At 32.1% G+C, this 20,069-nt stretch overlaps 1 protein-coding gene across 1 annotated transcript; it reads left to right on the forward strand.

The window, feature by feature from the left end:
- Nucleotides 1–70: 70 nt before the first annotated feature.
- LOC111620838 (TBCC domain-containing protein 1-like) lies at nucleotides 71–17,969 on the forward strand. The gene is made up of 10 exons (XM_023362837.1): nucleotides 71–185; nucleotides 3,197–3,295; nucleotides 5,874–5,935; nucleotides 6,041–6,103; nucleotides 10,392–10,486; nucleotides 10,558–10,666; nucleotides 13,245–13,284; nucleotides 13,372–13,447; nucleotides 17,674–17,752; nucleotides 17,832–17,969. Exons 2-10 carry the CDS (start codon nucleotides 3,197–3,199, stop codon nucleotides 17,914–17,916), a joined length of 708 nt encoding a protein of 235 aa, XP_023218605.1. The 5' UTR covers nucleotides 71–185; the 3' UTR covers nucleotides 17,917–17,969.
- The last annotated feature ends 2,100 nt before the right edge of the window (nucleotides 17,970–20,069 follow it).

Genomic DNA, 20,069 nt, shown 5'->3' on the forward strand with positions numbered 1-20,069 from the left:
ATTCGTAAAATTTTATTTATATTAAATATTATATAATAAATTAACAAAACGTATATACTTAAATCCGTTCCGTTCGTATCAGGTTGGCAACTTTGCAAAAAACTGGCGGCAAGTTTGGAAGGAAATTGACGAATTTGACATTAGCACGTGTCGAGAACACGTTTTCACTTAAATAATCGAATAAAGTAAGTAATTTCGAATGTCAAATAGATTATTCGTATTAATAATTGTATTTTATTAGAAATTTGGATAATTGCAAGATATCTATTGCCATTTTTACCCATAACCGTGCTTATCAGCACTACTTAAGAAGACTTTTAAAGCTTCAAAATTAATACAAATTAATGCTTAAATGTCTCTCATCTTGAGCTTTTTTACCAGAGAATTCTTTATTTACAAATGTTTTCAACCTACTACCATAGGCCATCATCAGGTTTTTAAACAAGTTTAAACAGACATTCCATAAATAATACATTCTGTTTAAATTTTTACATTTTAAGTCTTCTAAATACTGGATTAAACAACTAAATAAATTATGAAAAATAAGATTTTTTTACAGTGGAAGAAGGCCACCCGTAATACAGTTTTAGCAGCAACAGCAGAATGGAAAGATCAGTTTTAAAGTAGGATAAAGCAAACATTACTAAACCAGTACATTCTCCAATAATTGCTACAGAAATGGAAAAAATAGAGTTATATAAAGCAAGATTAGACAGTGAATAAATGCTGGGGATGCAAACGCATTACCTTCCGCTTGGAAATACGCAATAGAGAAAAGATTAGGACATAAAAACCCCTGATTTATGTGTTCCCCTGTATTAAACTTATTACAGGGGAACACATAAATCAGGCTTTTATGCCCTAATCTTTTCTCTATTGCGTATTTCCAAGCGGAAGGTCAAGCTTAAATGCTAGGAATGCAAATGCATTCCTAGCATTTAGGGACTTGCTTAATGTTGCTTTTATATATATCTATTTTTTCCATTTCTGTAGCAAGTATTGGAGAATGTACTGGTTTAGTAATGTTTGCTTTATCCTACTTTAAAACTGATCTTTCCACTTACGCCAATAAAATTGTATTATGGTGGCCTTTTATTTCCACATTGAACACAAATACAATGTGGAAATTTTTACATTTCAAGTCTTCTAAATATCGAATTAAACAACTAAATAAAGTTGTTTAATTCGGTATTTAGAAGACTTGAAATGTAAAAATTTAAACAGAATGTACGATCCGTTTAAATTTGTTTAAAAACCTGATGATGGCTTATGGTAGTAGGTTGAAAACATTTGTAAATAAATAATTCGCTCTCTGCTGAGTACACACAGTATGAGTTTCACATCTTTAAAATTGGTAATTGGATAGCAGTTTTAATTATTGGCAAGATTTTATGTCTCGGCCATCTTTGGAGCAGTCCAAGAGATACAAAAAATACAAACTATCCAATAGATAGACTTCTGCTAGATATAAAATTGTATATTCTGATGACTGGAAGATCTCCAGAATTATCAAACCTTTGTATGAGTAAAGCAATAAAATAACCATGGATGAGCTGTAATCCTCAAAAATTTGCTTTGTACAAGACACAAATGCAGCTGTGAATGAGAAAGTTGGAACCTTATCAGAGCTATAGCCCAAAGGAGCAAAAATGTCAAGAGGAACCAATGGTCTACGTTTGATCCATTGTGAGATATAGCCTACCACCAAAATTGACCAATATGAAATTTTGAAGGCCCTCAAAAAATGGGGTAAAATTTAAAAGTGAAAAAATCCAGAATTGTTTCTCAAAAGAATGCTAGGAATAAACTGTTTTCCACTTTACTAGAGATGGCTAAAACTTGTAAAACACAAGAAATGCCATTGTGTCGACTACTTCCGGGTCACTGTTGGAGTCGTGCTGTTCACTTCATTAAGTTTGTTGTATGTTTATCAAGCAGCCCAGTCTGATATTTTAATTTGCCAAGGGTCACAATTAGAGATGTGGTTCCTTTGACTCTTTTAGCCATTTAGGGGAGGGTCCAAGCCTCCTATTTAAAACTGCATTTTTATCTTTTTAAGTGCAGACAGTTTAATTTTTATTAATCTTTGTTTTCTGAATAGCAAAGATTAATTGCTGAATTATAAAATTTGGAAACTATTCAAAAATACTGCTTAAAAGTAAAATTTTGTTTAACTTTTTTAAGATGATTCAATTGGAGATGTTAATTGATTTCAATACAGTGTATATATTTTATGAACTTGTTTTTTGAATTTATTACTATTTTCTATTCATAAAATAATTGAAATTATGTAGCAAATGCAATATACAAATTAATTTTGATTAAATTTTGTTTGCAAATGATTTGATTATGCAATTTATTTTTGAAGAAAAGTGAAGTAAATTATCAGTAATTTTTAAAAAAGTAAATAGGCACATACAATTTACAATTATTTTATTTAAAAATTGCATTAATTTGAAAAAAAAAAGGATTTCACTCATTCAAATGTAAAGCAGCAACCTCACAAATTAAGAGAAAACCACATTTCACCCGAACCACATGTCCTTCGATAAAAGATTTCGCACAACTTACTCATAAGTTGCTCAGGATTTTTTCACTGTAATTTTCTTAAACATTCCAGAAGCATGCTCTTTTCCTTTACAATAAATGTTCATACACACAAACAATATTATTAATCCCCCAGGAGCATGTCAAAACCTCCCTTTTAGAGCAAAAAGTTTTCAGAAAATATAATTGTTTTTGGGTTTTATGTCTGTCTTTAGGAATTGGCAAGAGAAAAACGAAGATTGAGGATTGCTACTAATGACATTCTTTCTCTTCTGAAGGAAACGTAAATAAATAAAAACAGGATAGTGTTGTTGTTGTTGCTTTCTCTCACAACACAAATAGTTAAGTTAACATTCACAATAAGTATTATAGTTAATTTTTTTTTCTTTTGTCAGTAGGTAAAACTGGTATTGAATTTGATTTTATTATTACGTATCCTTTTATCTTAGTGCAAGATATTAGTTGTACTATTAACTTAATGCACGGTAATCCAAAAGTCGGTTATTCTAGATATATTTCAACATTTGTTGGAAAGAACTGAATCAAAAATAATATACTTTAAGTTCAGAAACATTAGAATTAATTACATCTATATATAATTGTTATTTACATATAAAAAATTAATTATATTTCTATACATTATTTCCAGATGTCTGTTGACATTTCTTCTGTTAATCTATGGGTCAGACCGGAATCGTTTAACCTCGGGACGATTCCTTTACCTTCACCCGATTTATTTAATTTTAAGGTATGACAAAAATCTGTAATTGTTAATTTTTCAATTTTTTAAAATTATGAAAGCGTTAATTGTTTTGAAATTTATTTATTCATTTATTTTTTCTAAATTAAAAGAATATTGTATTATATAACAAGTCCTTGACTTACACAGCTAATTCATCACAAAGGCTTTCATGCAAACCAGGGCTGTGGAGTCAGAGTCGTGGAGTTTTGGTGTTTTAGCCGGAGTCGGATTGGTAAGGAAAAGTAGGAGTCGGAGTTGGAGTCGGTAGATTTTTACGCGACTCCACAGCCCTGATGCAAACTGAAAAATCATTTAGCCTACTGGTAGCCAAGTGGATAAAACCACAAACATTGGTTGCAGGTTTGCGTCTAAAAATCGACTGGCCGCACGGGGTTTTCTGGATTTTCTTCACAAGTCTAACAACTAAATAGGACCAGCTTCTTGTTGAAAGTCCTTCTGGGAAGCACATCCTTTCCCTCGGCAGATTACCTCTTTACATCTTATTTTGAATTTTGCCAATAGAAATCAAACCTTTTTACCAGCAATAAGAGTTTAATGAATAAGTAGGGGAACCTAGGGTAGAATGGGGTAGCTAACGAAGAAGTTAAAATTATGTCAACAATAAAAGAAAAATAACAAAAATATTACATTATGTCCTTTATTTATTATATTAGGCACATAGTTATTTAAATTAGATTTTAAAAAAATCAATTTTGTATGAAAAATAAATCATTAAAAAAAAGCTTGCCCACATCCCGTTCAGCTCTGCACTCAGGGCAGAATGGGGTATGAGATTAGTGCTAAAATATTAGAAAAAAAATATTAGTCTTGTTGCTTACAAAACTCGCAAACCAGCATGGAATTGTCATTGTCTCTGTCAAAACCTGCACAAGACATATGAGCCCATTTTTTGCATGCAACACATGAACACCAACCCTCAATTGACTGCCAGTAAGCCTCAGTGCAGTAAAGGCAAGTCATATCATTCTCTCTTTCTGGGTAATTGTCCTCTTGTTCTTTTTTACTAGACTGTTATCTTTTCCTTTACAGGAAATCATCCCATTGTGCCCTACCTGTTGAGCCCCAAAGCACATGCTTCTAAAAATCAAGTAGAGAAAAAAGTTTATGATTACTTTTTGCATTATTTTATTCTAAAAATACAAACAAACAAATCTTTAACTAGACTATATAAATTTGGCTAAATTATAAAATATACCATATACTTTCATTGTTTTAATGTTGATATACTTGTAATCTCATCAAAAAATCACGACGCAAGGTTTTATTGGTCAACGACAAAGTGGATCTCAGTAACCAAGTATTCACACTGACGTGTTGTCACAGTCTGAGTGTAGGACAGGGAGCGAACCAATTCCCTCACCTTTCTTTCACATGTAAATCGTCTTTCCCGTTCTGCCCCAGGTTCCCCTACTCTCAATCCTCATAGGATTTAAGAAAAGATTCCATTCTGAATTCTGTTATTGTAAGTTTGATCTTTGTGTAACCTGAAGATGATGCTACAAGGATTGAAAACAGTTGTTCATTAAGCACTTACTGCTGGTAAAATAGTTTGATTTCTCTTGCCAAATTGTCTGCTCCCTATATGGTAATTTTTCAACTCTTCTTCATATATATTTATTCTAAATTTGATAAAATATAAGTAAATTATATAAAGAAGCAATATTCCGTTCCATCTTCAACAGGTGTACTATCTGATCCCCATACTTCTTGATTTCAAATCAAGTAGTGCAGGATTTGAGTCGCGATTTGATAAGAACTGATATGTTTGGCAGAGGCTAACTATTGTCGTAAAAATGTAAATGAGAATTTGTAAGGTTTCTAAACAATTCAGAATTTTAAATGAAAGAATATTTTCAATGTACAGAAATGAGAAAAATTACCATATTTCCTCAATTAAATTCTAGTCTTTGAATAGGAATAAACATGCTGTTAAAATTAAATCCTGAGTTAAAAAGCATGAAAAACATGTTGAAGTACTGCATTGTATAGGTCAAATTGTCTAGCATTGGACAACACTTCCTATTTCAAGGCTCACAGAAGTATTTTTGAATATTGGACAGGGCTTAGGAAAGTTACCTTAGAGTTCATAAGTCAAGAGCTTATCAACCGAAGGGTAATTTGAAAAACTCTGGTTCAAACTTGCCATCTCTTTTGTAGATGAGAATCAAGATCTCGATTCCTACAGCATTGAAGCAGACGCAAGTGATAATGTAATAACCAAATTGGAAGATGCTGAATTATGTTAACTATGTTAAAATGTTGTAGCCATAACCCATAAATAGTCAATAAATGGTTTTGATAGTTCAGAAAATATACAAGTAATTAAGGTATTTCTTTTATATTTACACACACATTTCCTGTTGCAAGGTAATAAATTCCAGGACTTCAAATAAACCCAAGGGATAGGGTTTATTTGAAGTCCTGGAATTTATTTATAGGTACAGTACATTTTAAAAATAAACCCACTGGGGTTTAATTGAAGAAGTACAGTAATTTATAGTTGCATTAAAATTCTATATTAATCTCCCTTCATATTTTTAATTCCATATGTAATTATTTCCAGTACTTAAAGAGAATCGTTTCGTATGCAAAGACGAAATCCGGTTCCAAGAACAATATTTTGAGGTAAAAGCATTTAAAATACGAAATTTCAAAAATAATTTGTAAAAGATATTTGTTACCTTTTAAACAAATAGGCAAATGCTTAATATTTTTGCATACAAATTTTAGCTATTCCGTATGGGAACATATTGCCTGTAATAAGTTTCGTCTTCATAAAGAAGTGGCTTGGCTGTAAGTAAGAGTTTTATAGTCTCAATGTAATATCTTATTTGTAATGCAATAATTTACAATTTAATTTGTTGTATTGTGTTTGTATTTTATTCTTTATTGGTTTCATATTGATTAATCAATTAAAGCAAAAATTATATATTACAATTATATAATTTTTCACTTTACAGATTAAATCCATGCAAATTTATTAGTATTTTTTAATAATGATGTGAAATATATAATTAAATTTTAAATAAAATATACAGAAAAACATCCAGTGTGTCTCATTGCACTTGTAATTGCATTACATTAGAAGTGTTTGCTCCTTCTGTTTAGTTTGTCAACGATATTTTTTGCCCTTCCAATGTTCGTAACTAGTAAATCTATGCGTAGTTTTGGCATTTATGCATAGCTTTTGATGCACTATAGTTTAAACAACCACTCACCATACCGGGATATAGTTAATCACATACTTTGAACCGATTACGGTGTGCAGATAAAGAAAACAAAAACAAACTTTCTTCAAACCATTGGGGAATCGTTACAAAACCTGATAAAGAACATGGAAGGAGTTCAAAAATGTTTGTTTTTTTTATCTGCACACCGTAATTGGTTTGAAGTACATGATGATACAGTTTAGTTTTATCAAGTTTATTTAAAGTGTAATGCAACACAAGTAATTTTGAAACCCACCTTGCAAGACTGCAAGATGTCTTCTGGTCTTGCAATGACACTAGTCTTATGGCTCATCCTGCACTGTCTCCTTGACTAATGGTTGCAGCACTTTTTACTTCTTTTGATTTGAATCTGTGACTGTTCAGTAGAGCTTCAATTTGGTGAAGACACAAAAGTCTGAAAAAATAAGGTCTAGTGACTAAAAAAGCTATAGAAGTACAGGCGTCTGGTGTTTTGCCAGCTATTCATTAACTAGGAGAGCATGATGGATGCACCAGCATTGCCGCTAGAGAGACCAAGGCTTTCTACTATGAGGTGAGGCCATTTTTGTCTTACTGCATCATGATGGCAACCAAGAGTGTCAATATAGAACTCCTTGTTAATGTTTACCATCAAGAACAAATTTGACCTTTTTCCTTGGGAAAAAGAATGATAAGTTCCATGATTCCATATTTTTATGAGCCGTTCTCATTCATTATAAAATAAACAAAAATTAAATTTTCTACATAATTTTCACTTGTTGATTAAGATGTGAATTTCCTTTCTGTTTTAATTGAAAATCTTATGCCACTTCCATTACTAACTTTTCAATTACAGACCTTTTCTAATTAGTTCACCAAAAATATTGACAGTCTTATCCTAATAAAATCCATTATCAAATCTTTTTTTTTCTTTTGTATTGATAAGCTCTATAATGGCCTCTTTATTTCTAGACTTAATGCACCATCATCTGTCAGGGTAGAATCATGTAAGAACACGATTCCCGCCTTTCTATTTCTAAACTGATAACAGTCGTCATTGCGGAAAGTTGGTTAAAGAGTTTTGAATTTGGGCCACTGATTGGTCATCAGATCATCATACCACCAGCGGACCTCCAACAGAGCAGCTAATCACTCATTGGTCGAGGATCTCACCACTCTACAAATTTGCATAGTGTTACAGCCGATAACTGCTGATTGGTCGGCAGGGAATCACACCAAACGTTATTTGCATAGTGCTACAGCTCAGTAAGCACTGATTGGTCGCCCAACTCACTATCAATAGCTATAAAAGAATCAATGTCGAAGCGGGAGTTTTAAGTTTGGCTTCGGACTTCATGTTGGAAGTAAGTTTGGTTAGAAACTTCGGGTCTACATAAGTTTGCTTCGGAATGTCAGGATATACACTAAGTTTGCCATAAGTCTTCTGGTGTGCACCGGAGTTCGAGTTAAGTCAGGATTCATCTCGCAGTTTGTTCTTCAACTGCTGGAAGATTACTACTAGCCAACAACTTGTTGATTCGTTGTAAGGTGTCTTCTCGACGAACCTAGATCAGCATATTGAACTACCTGAACTTTGTTAATGTAATTGGCATACCGAGTTGGTTGCCAATTGTGTGAAACAACAAACTTTTTAAACTTCACTTCATCAGACATAAGACCAGTCTCAATATATCAATTTATTTGTAATAGTATGCACAGGTTGCTTTGGAAAATGTAAAAATATTGCCAAAATTTTGTCAGTTTAAATTTTTTTTGCCACTTTAAATTGTTTATCACCACCAGTTTTACTTTTAATGCAGGTGCTGGTAGCCTTATCAGTTTGGTGTCTGGAAAGTAAAAGTAACATGTTGAACTGTCAGTTACAAGGAGAGAGCCAGACATTTAAATCAGAGATTTGAACAAAACTTGGCAAGCTTGTAGCCTTAACCACAAACAGCTCCTAGACCACTTTTTAAAATGTATCCAAAAAAGTGGTCTCTGAAAATTTATTGCTTAACTTATAAGATTTTGAAAGTTTCATATCCAAGATTGGCATTAAAGGGCTTCTTATAATAAGCCAATTATGGATTCGCCAGCCCACAATGGGTCTCTGGGTAGTGAAGGGCAGGGGCCGACATATCTGGATGGACTGCCCCTGAAAAATTCCTGGCGATTTTTCAACCCATCCAGATTTGATCTAGAGTCCCCCAGAGTGGTAGGCTGCCACTTTGACCGCTTGGCCATCCAGGCACTGGAGCTAGTCGATGTAGATTCACTCTGTCTGAAGCTTAATAACTCCTGTGCTTTTTGTTAAAAATTTCTGAAATTTTGCAGGAAGGTTTGTGTATTAGAGGGATTGATGCTATTAAATTCAGGTGATTAAAGATCAAAGGGGTGGGGAGATGATGGGGGTCGTGTGTGTATATCCAGTAGAGTCAAATTAATGACTCATTATTAGCATTTACAATTTTTTTATAAAACCCATTCCTACTTTCAAAATTAAGCTTTTTGCCATTTTATAATAGTTAAAAATATATATTTTTTGAAAATAAAATATCATAACAGATGGTACCATATGCAGTTTTAAATGTTGCTGAGAAAGTTGAGCAACATTTGATCACAATGTTTAACACAGGTCATGAAATAAAGAGGCCATTATATAGCTCATCAATAAATTTTAAACTAGACAACAAGTGTATTACAGTGTTTTATTTTTATATAATGTTTTCGTAAGTTTCCCAACATGGAGCTAAGTTTAATGCTAATAAATATGATATGAATTTGAGATATAATATTAAATGGGGAATCCTGTGTCTCCAAAGGGCAAGTAGAAAATAGTAGTGACATGATTGCGACGTTATAAGAATAAGCATAGACCTAAACATTAATTTTAAAATAGAATACTGAAGAACGTTTCGGGTGGAGTATTAGTGAAACCTCTTCTACGTGACTTACAGAATTGTGTTAGTTCTCAAAATTTGAATGGTTGATTTTGACAAAACTTTTACATTTCCTTTTTAATTAAATTTTTGGATTCCTCATTGCAATTAATGGAAAATGGCAGTCTGCATTGTTTCAGAATTTGTTTTAGGGATACAGTGGAACCAAAATGACAATGTCCATGCTCCCTAATGTGATTGAATTTGCCTAATGGAATTTAGGGAGCAAAAGTAAAAAAAAACTTTTAAAAAGCATTGCGGGCACCTAACAGAAAATAGGTGCCAAAAACAAACAAAACATGCCTCTCCATGTCGGATGTGCAAGGATCACTTCTCTGTGTTGGCAAGTGCAAGGGTCAGTTCTCTATATCCAGCTAGTGCAAGGATTTCCTCTCCCATGGCTGAGAGATGTGAAGATCATCTCTTCCACACCCAGCAAGTGCATGGATATTGTCTGTCTTTCCTGATCCACCTGAATTCTATTGCAATACGACAGTCATGCAGTTTAAAATACAATGTTAAACTGAAACCCTAGCATGTAAAACAAAGTTTTGTCATATTTTATCCATCCTTTTTGTTTTTTTAATTCTTTCTGCCTTTGGGCACTAAGAGGGCTTATTTTTCATACCCATTATGGCTTTGGCCTTGCCCACAACGGAGACAGTCAAGTAGCGGAGAGACGGGGCCCAGCATATTCAAGATTCATAAAAAGCCCCACAAAAATTCCTCAAGTTTTCCACCCGGATTAAATCCCGGGTCCCCAGAGCAGTAGACTGCCTCGGCCGTAATTTTTCAACCTTGTTAAACCAAATTTGTTCACTTTGAATATTGTGCAAATCAAGGATTGGGTGTAGTATGTTAATTTTTATTTTCTGAGAAATATATTATATTAATAATTATCAAATATTTTCTATTTTCTTATTTATTAATAAAATCAATTTTTGTTATATTTAGATATTTTGAAAATTATTTTTTGGTTCATCTAAGAAAAGTTGACGAACGTATCGAATGGGATCGACAGTTTTCGGATGCGACGGAAAAGGATGTCGGCAAGTTATCTCAAAGTCGGTTTTTATTTGTTGTTTTTACATTTTAAACACTTTACAATAATTAATTTCAGAGGAAATAAAATCTAAAGTGGAAGTATGTTCTCTTCGTTTTGTCTTGATGTTGTATCTTCAAAACATACATAAAACCAGTTTATGTTCTAATATTGTTATGCAGGAAGAATATCCTTTAAAAAATTAGTTTTTAAATTTTTAATTATTAATTTTTAATAATTGATTACAAATGATGTTTATGACTATTTAATTTTATTTTTACAAATTAAAAGTAATTACATATATGTGAGACTAATCAGGGGTAGGATGTTTACGAGTTCTTGACTCTCCTACCTCTTACTCAATTCAAGACCTTGAGGTCCGGTCTCACTTGTCTAAAGGATGGGCTCTTTTGAGCGGAAGGGTTTTAACGTTAAGGATTGATAAATCCTTATTTCACGTCAGGATCTGACACCAATCTATCATTTCCATCGCGGATAGATACGCGGTTGACTGGAGGAGGAATTATTACGACTGATCGCGTGCATGACTTTGGGTTCAATAGGGAGTGGATAATGTCGGAAGAAACGCACACCAATCCAAGTTCGTTAACAAAATACCCGTTTATTATTATACATTTTTACATAGTTAATTATTGAAAGAGTCGAGGATACAAATCCCTCTCAGGGGTTCAATCTGTAGTCCATAAAGTAGTGGGCAAAATATAAATTAGTCGCGACCCTAACCGCGAGTTTGGAATATTTGAGAGAGAGCTTACATATCATCGCAAGTAGAATAAATACCTCTAGTTATAACGTGGAGGTAGGTTCTTGTTCTCCTGGATTCGTAATATAGTCTAAAGTTCAAAATCCAAGTTCAAGTCGTAATCAAAGTCAGAATTGTAAAGTCTATTGAAGACGGTGGTGACGAGAGGCAGGTAATCCACACACACACCGTATAGAAAATAACTTTTTCCCCCTTGTGTCATCATCGCACTTTCCTTTTATATGGGGGCTATGTTTTCAATATTTCCCCATGTACTGTACATCACAGGTGATGATCTTCGTTGACCAATGGTGGGCGAAGTGACAAAATTATGACACAACAATTAACTCATCTTCTACAGGGAAGTATTTTCGTGGGAACGGAGTTTTTATGAGAAAATTTGTCGGTTGTTTTTCCCTTTCTGTGTTAACCCTAACTTTAAAAAAATTGGTTTGGTTTTGAAACAAAACGGTAAATGAATGAACAAAATGAATATAACTATTCTAATCTCAGCCTTCTTAAATCCTGGCCCTCACATATATCTCTACAGTTTTAAATATAGATAGTGGAAATGTGGGTTCAAACACAGTTCCAATCCCATAGCTTATTGTGGATAGTATAGGCCATAATGTCATTTTATGTCCAATAACCATAAGCCACAACAGACTCTGTTGCAGATTAGACTTGATTGTTATGGACTTGCTGTATAGCGTAATATGTTTGAAGAATGCCACCGTAGTTTCTATAGTAATGTTCACTCAGTTCTACAAAGCACTGCAATTATTACAAACAAATTAACGTTTGAATTTGTAATAACCTGCAAATGACAATTTGCAGGTTATTACAAATTCCAGCTCAGTAAGCCAATAGTGAAATATAGCATCAACCTGCAAATTGTCATTTGCAGGTTGATGCTATATTTCACTATTGGCTTACTGAGCTGAGCTTTATCACAAGTGTTACAATGAAAGAGTCAAGGACTTTGCTATAGTTGCTACATACTTGTCTCGGCATTCAGATATTTATCCTATTGCTGCATAAGTGTACGATAACATTATTGCTTGGACAAGTGATTTCTGTAAAGCTAACACTGTCCGATGTAATACATTTATCTTTTAGGAACTGTTTTAGACATCCAAAAATATAATAGTTACAGAGGAAGTTACAATCAGGGTTGCTTTAGGTAGCATATCAAAATTGTAAACACTGGCAAAGATTTCCCAGTGAAAGTGACACAATGCTTATATGCAAAGATTGGTAATATAGTTGTGTTATCATGTCATAAAACAGCATGACAATGTCTGAGTATAGTCAAGTATCATATATGAGCAAAAAGTTTTGACTGGCTTAGTGTTTCTTTTTATTTTATTTGATCAGAAATTTGCTTTTTGCATTTATTTTGACATATCTAAGTCATACTTAGTATCAAAAAATGATTTATTTCACTCTCCAACTTTGTTACTACAACATTTAACTACCTGCTATACAGTACTTATTTTACTAACAATGGCAGCATCACAATGTGTGATGCTACAACGGCATCATTTTATAATCCATTTTTAATCATGTAAAACACATTAGTAAGAAATTGGTCAATTTTTTTTTTAAGTTTGTCTGTCTTCTTCTTCTTCTTGATCTTTCTTCAATCTATATAGTCATTTTCTCTCTCTACTATCCAGATGAAGTAGTTGTCTTATAGCTGGCCTTGCTGCTGCCATTATTAATACTGATCTTACTCCTTTTATATGTACGTGTACTTGGGACCTCCAGGATTATCACAATAAAATTAACATCAGCATCCATCCTTCCTTATTACATCTCTGACCAGAGTACTAGCACAACTCTACCTTGCTTAAAGGTCTGATAAGAACAGCAATATTCAGAAAGGACTAATCATCATCTAAGTTTAATTATCAAATGTCAGTTTAATATCTTTTTTCTTAAAATTCATAATTCAAAGTAGTTCAAATGTTCTGTAATTATTCTTTTACGAACAATATAAATGGCCGTCGCAATTCAAACAATCTCGCCACAAGAGACAGGTAATGCATAAAAAAGTATTTTTATTTTATTTCATATATAATATCTTGAATTAATTACTTAATTTTCGTTTTTTGTTTTACAAATAGGATCACATGGAACAAAAGCAATTAATGTTTGTTCGAACAAATTTGGAAGAAATAATAGGATTATTGACGGATGAAGGTAAGATCTGAAAATTGTTATTAAATGTAGCTGAATGTTTTGAATCAAATATTTAAATTCCTAGAGAAATTGAAAATCTTAAGATCAACTATTTGTATTTTAATTTAATACGTAAAGTATGCAAATAAAAACTTCACAAAATCTTTGTAATTTCCTCTTATTATTGGCTGGATAAAGAAAAATAAAAATAAATAAGCAGTAAGATCTTTAAACCATGCAATGATTTGTCTTTGTTTGTATAATCAATAACTTCCTCCTATATATTAATTTAATAGATCCAGCATCTCCAACCTTGTAGTTAGTTTTCTCTGGCAGTTTTATCAACATTTTCACTAGTTCAGAACATATAAACTTTGAAAAGGTCAAGTAGAATTAACGGACCATGCTGTAAACAAGTTTGTAAAAAGAAAGGAATTTCTCTTAAATTTTTTACAAAACTGCCAGAAGAGAATTTTAAGTATTAAGAAGTTTGCTTAGGAGATATGAGCTTTGTGAACAAACCTTTTCAAAAATAAAATATATAAAATCAAAATAGTGAGCATTGCCATAAAAACAAATGTTTCTAAAGATTTTAGTGCTGGGTGCCACAAAATTTATCCCAGTTTTGATGAAATTCTTTTGAAAAAGTTACGGATTTTGCATCGATTTATGTCTGTTGTTATTCAGAAATAAAAAAAGGATCTTAATGTTTGGTTCTATTTTTCATGTGCGGCCCTCGGGCTTGTCTTTTACAGCTCACGTGACTCTTCTCAAAAAATGGTTGGAGACCCTGTATTACATGAAAGTTTAATTAAACCATATGATACCAGTGACATTCAAGATGTCTTCATTTAGTTATTTCAAAGTACTGAGAAATTTCTACATCAGATGTCTATTGTCCCAAGATTCTATCTCCAAAATCTGAAAATTGAGTTGTGCAAGTGGAATATTTCATGTATTGATACCACCTAATATCTAGCATGAAAAACATTCTGTAATAATAAAGAACATTTTTCTCACAAGATATTGGGCAGTATCGATAAATGGTACTACTAGATAGGATGCCACATGTGCAGCTTAATTTTCAATTTTTTGGAGATAGAGCCCTTTGCCTTAAGGCAGTAGATGTGATCTATTGATATTACATAATCGTTAAAGGTGCTTTTAATTATATTAGATCTTAAAGTTGACGACACATTTCTGACAACTTGAGAAGCAAGAATTAGAGCATTTAATTCTCAGAGTTTTAAATTTTAACTTAAACTTTGATTATATTTTCGAATTCTACAAAAAGAGCATTATTTTTTTGCTCAATGTATTTCTGCATAAACACAAGCATGCTGTTTTACATATAAGATCGTGCTTTAAAAATGAACAAAAATTGCTCTTAAGGTGGCACTACACATTCAGTATTTACCAAATGCCAAGCAAATATTTGGCCAGTAACAAGTAGTGTGCATGATTTAGACCAGTGGTTCCCAAAGTGTGTGCCACAGTGCCGTAGGGAGCCACAGCTTTTTCATGGGTGCCATGAAATATTATAAAACTTTCATAATTTTACTTCTATTTTCAATTCAGTGTGATAAGATGTGACATTTAGCAGACCTAGTGAAATGATTAACTGAGTAATAACTGTTTGCAGAAGCCTCTACAAATGTTTACCAAATGGTTTCTTAATTGTTTTAGTAGTTTTTCAAACTTTCTTGGTATTTTGTGTTTGTATATAAATAGCTGTCAGTTTCATGCAATTTCAGTGTTCAATTAATTTTTGGAGATTGTATCAACTGAATATTGTAATTAAGTCAAGTGAAGTTTTTGAAGTATTTCTTCTCATATGTATTTTTAAAAATGGATCAGTTTTACTAAACAGTAATAAGTATTTTGAGAATGAAAGTAAAAAGATCACGTCGTCAACTAGTGGCAAGAGTGTGAAGAAGCATAAGTTTCGAAAATATGGTGACAGTTATTTGGACTTTGGTTTTACGTCGACAGAAGTCAATGGAGAAGAGAGGCCAGTTATGAAAGTTTTGGCACCAGAGTGCATGCTACCAAGTAAGTTGAAATGCCATTTTAAAACTAATCAACGTAGCATGGTTATTAAATCTCATGACTACTTTACTAGGAAGTTAAGAGTTAAATCAAGAAAAAGATAGTTTTTATAAGCAGGCGTTAATACCAAGCAATGTTTTGCTAGCATTTTGTAGCAATTCATCTTGCAATTCTATGTGCCATCTTGTAAGTTGGCACTTAGAAATGCAAAATGTAAGAAGCCTCATACCATTGCAGAAAGACTCATTCTACTGGCTGCAGTAGATATGGTGAACATGATAATTGGTGAGTCTGCTGGAAAGCAACTTTCAAAAGTGCCTTTGTCCAATAACGCTATTAGTCGAAGCACATAGCTATTAGCACATAGAGGAGGACTTTAACGATCAGTTAATTGAAAAAATAAAAGGAAAGGAATTTAGATTGCTGCTGGATGAAGATAGAAAATAATAATGGTGCTCACTTGATTTGCTATGTACTGTTTACAAATAGTAATAACATTATAGAAGATCTTCTCTTTTGTAAAAGTATCACTTGTGGTGCTAAAGCTCAAGATTTGTTTGAGATCCTTGATATTTTTATATCTGAAAATAATTTAGAGTGGACCAAATGCATTGGTATCTGTACTGATTGTGCTCATTCTATGCCTGGGTGTTATGGAGGATTGCAAGCATTTATTTGAAGCAAAGCCCCTGACGCACTGTGGACCCATTGCGTTATTCACAGGGAAGCACTTGCATCAAAATATCTGAGTCCTACATTGATCCACTCCTTAGAATATGTAGTGAATGTGTTAAACTTTATAAATACTCGGTCAGTGAAGGCAAGATTTTTAAAAAAACTATGTGCTATGGGATCAGAGCACACATCTTTGTTGTAATACATGCGATGGCTCTCTCGTGGTAATGTTTTGTCCCATATGTTTGAACTGCAACAGGAAATTTATATTTTTCTAAAGAAGATCACAACTATGCTGAAAATTTTGTGAATGAAGACTTTTTGGTAAACTAGCATACTTATGTGATCTTTTTGAAAAGCTGAATGCTCTGAATCTCTCCCTGCAGGGAAACAACATGCACCTTTTAAAGTCGATTTAGAAAATTTTAGTTTTTACAAAAAAAAAATTAAAACTATGGAAAAGAAGAATAAATGAAGATGGAGGAAAAGAATGGTTCTTCTTGTTGCAACAGTTTTTAACCTCTGATGAAGTTGATTTCTCTCGAGGTATGAAATCTATTTTTAAAGAACATTTATCACAGCCTATCCACCTGATTTGAGAAATATTTTCAAAATTATAATATCGATAAATTTGCATAGATTCAAGATCCATTTAATGTCAGTGCTCCATCTGAATTTATTGCTGCAGAAGAAAATGTATTGAGTTGTCTTGCAACAATACATTGAAACAAAATTTATCAACATGGGATTAACTGAATTTTGGATATTGGTAAAAGATGTGGCAAAGCTCAGAGAATTTTAATTCAATTTGCAATTTCTTATTGGTGCAAAGTTGAGTTTTCGGCTGTCGCTATGATAAAAACTATCTCACAAAAATCCTATGCGAGGAGGAAATGAGGGTGGTTGTATCCAATTTGACTCCAAAATTTGAGAAAATGTGTGGTGATCAACAGGCTCATCCATCCCACTAATTATAATTATTTGAATTTGTTCAATTACATTTTTTGTTATCTTAAATACATGTTTTATTTATTTTTACTTAACGTCCAAACTCTTTAATTAAAAAAATTATTGGCTATTTCACTATTTTGAAAATTGTACTTGTTAGGATTTGATATAAGATGCCTTGGGAAAACCTGGATTTAGCAAGGGCACCTCGAATTGAAAAAGTTTGGGAACCACTGATTTAGACTAATTGCGACTAATATTTGGTATTTGCCATTTTCCGCTCCTTGTTGGTATATTGTGCCGAATCAAAAAGGACCAATAGGCAGCTCTACATGTTCCATATTAGCCAATTGCTGAATACCAAATGTACGAAGTCACCTTTACATGTGAGCATGCTCTTATGCACAAAAATATCTGTCACATACAATAAGAGATTAAGTTGGTATACAGTTAGTTAATAGTTGAATATATTTAAACAGATATAAACAATTAAAATGTATTACATTCATAAATACATACTGTTTAATAAACAAGTTATTTAAAACAAATGTTATTTTATATATTTTAAAAATTAGATAAGTTCACCGACGAAATATCAGAATGTGTGATAGAAGCATTAAGTTTCTTAATCGAAGGCTCATCAGATAAAAATCGGTGAGGAGTTATTTGTCTATCAAAATAGATATTTTTTTATATATTAATTAAAATATTTTCATTCTAAAATCATTTTTAGAACTGTAGCGACATTACACGATATAGTACGGATGGAAGAAAACAAAAAAGAAACGAGCTTTAAAATGGTAAGTATTTCCATTTAATTATTTACTACTAGAAAACATTTCTGTTTTAAAATCAAACTTAAATAAATTTTTCTATACCGAATATATTCATAGAAAAATTGCATATAAAATTTATTCAGTTACTGTATTTGCCATACAAAAAGTTATCGGCTTACCATCTCAAAGATCTCGCTTCAAATTTGATCTGGAGCATCTTGATTTCCTGAGACAGTATGGCGTCAGCACATCATTCTCCATTTCTAGGTTGTGCTAGTTGGGTGCTTTTCATAAAAAGATCAATTGACAATGAATCAACTTGATAATGAATCAACTTGATAATATGATTGTGTGTTATCTCAAACTAAAAATCTAATCGACTTGACTGAGACTGCATGCTGCTTGGATACTTTTAAACTGTGTAATTCTCAATGAAGTTCCTGAGAGGTAAGCATAGACTCCAGAGAATATAACACATTAGATTGGGCACTTGACTTGGCATGTGGTTCTGGATTTAATTTCAAATCATGTGCTAGTTGAATATCGAAGATTGGTCCTATCATTAGTTTTTCTTCAGTTAAAGTCATATTCTTTCCGATGAAGTTTAAATCAAATTTTTCTTATTAAATGTATCTACTAGCTTATGGTAGTTATTTATATAAGGGTTTATCATGCCACTGAACATGAACACAAATTTCCTAAATTAATTTTCAGGACAAAAGGCATAAAACAATACAATAAATTTTTCTTACAGAAACTGTAAGTACAATTTGAACTCGATCTAATATGGGTTTGGGATCCAAAATTTTATCCTGTATTCTATTGAAGTAGCATGATGGAAAGAGATGTATCAGCAATGGACTGTCACAGAAAACTTTAGCATTAAATAGTTACGTTAAATGCAGTGCAATGGCAGTACACAGGATTGTTTGATAACACATATAAAAATTGTTGAAGTTCAAGATAAAAGGTACAAAATCAAACCGATTTGATTAAAGTTCCACAAAAAGTATATTGTGTGTATTGCTAAAATTGGAGTCCCTAACCTGTTACCAATTTGCAAGTAATACCACATTCTGTTAAATTCCAATGTATATAATAATAATCCAACATTTAGAGAAAGCATTAAATACTTTGTATTATAATTTAACTGTAGCTGTACATACATCAAAGACTTCTGAATCTTTTTGTCATCTTCTAAGATATTGACTCTTATCAGACCATATTCATCTTCATACAAAACTGATTTATATGTGAAATTAATTATGTATTAAGCTGAGTTAGTATGGCTATTTTATGTGATATGCATATGAGATCATTAAGGTATTGTAGACTGGGGTTACTTTGTGACAAGTAGGGTAACTTTAGGACAATCACTGTTTTGAATGAAATTAAATGCCACTGCCATTTCAATGGTATACAAACTGTTGTCATTGGTTCTAATACTCCTACTGTGCTGCCACATAATGTCAAGGCCCAGACGCTCTGTTTGTTTTCCTGCCTTTTGGGCAGCCATTTTTAGTTAGGTTACATTTTGTTTGATCAACACATGCTCCAGAAACTATCATTTGTTGAGAAAACTCTACAGTTTCTATTGAAAACAAAGATAAATATTTTGAAATAAATAACTATTATCTATTATAATCAAGTGTTTGATAATATTTTGAAATAATTATTTGGTTATAAAAAATANATATTAAAGCATTGTATTTGTGACTAATCAGTATTTGGTTAGCCATTATAAAATTCAGGGCATTAAAAGTCTTGCGCTGATTATTTTAATAATTTACATTTAATAAAAAATAATTAGTTCTGTTTGATTAATAAATATATGTTATTATTATTGTACAGTACATAATTATTTATGAGTTATTGGAAACTGATGTTTAAACAGAAAGTTAGGCCTTTATTGGCCTGCAAACAAATTTCAACGGTTAATAAATTAACTTGGCAAGACAAACTTATCGTCTTAGTATGAAATATTTGAATTTTAAAATCTAAACATTACATCAATTAATTGCCTGTATTGAATGTTTGAATAGATTTTGTTTTTTTCAGTCACTTTTTACACTTGAATCTGTTTTTATAACTAATTACAGTAATATGTTAACAAATCAGGAAAACAATTATCATTAACAGAACGATTTAAAAAATATTCTAATAGCTTAAAAAAGTAGTTCCTTTTTTACCTTTTC

The sequence above is a fragment of the Centruroides sculpturatus genome, unplaced genomic scaffold (genome assembly GCF_000671375.1).
Source record: "Centruroides sculpturatus isolate CEXI.00-Female unplaced genomic scaffold, Cexi_2.0 scaffold89, whole genome shotgun sequence".
Lineage (NCBI taxonomy): Eukaryota > Metazoa > Arthropoda > Arachnida > Scorpiones > Buthidae > Centruroides > Centruroides sculpturatus.

What these genes read in the sequence shown, in the direction of transcription:
- LOC111620838 (XM_023362837.1), top strand. Translation starts at nt 3,197, where the DNA reads ATGTCTGTTGACATTTCTTCTGTTAATCTATGGGTCAGACCGGAATCG. An exon ending in CCGATTTATTTAATTTTAAG is followed by an intron (nt 3,296 to 5,873) that starts GTATGACAAAAA and finishes AATTATTTCCAG; the next exon opens with TACTTAAAGAGAATCGTTTC. An exon ending in CATAAAGAAGTGGCTTGGCT is followed by an intron (nt 6,104 to 10,391) that starts GTAAGTAAGAGT and finishes TGTTATATTTAG; the next exon opens with ATATTTTGAAAATTATTTTT.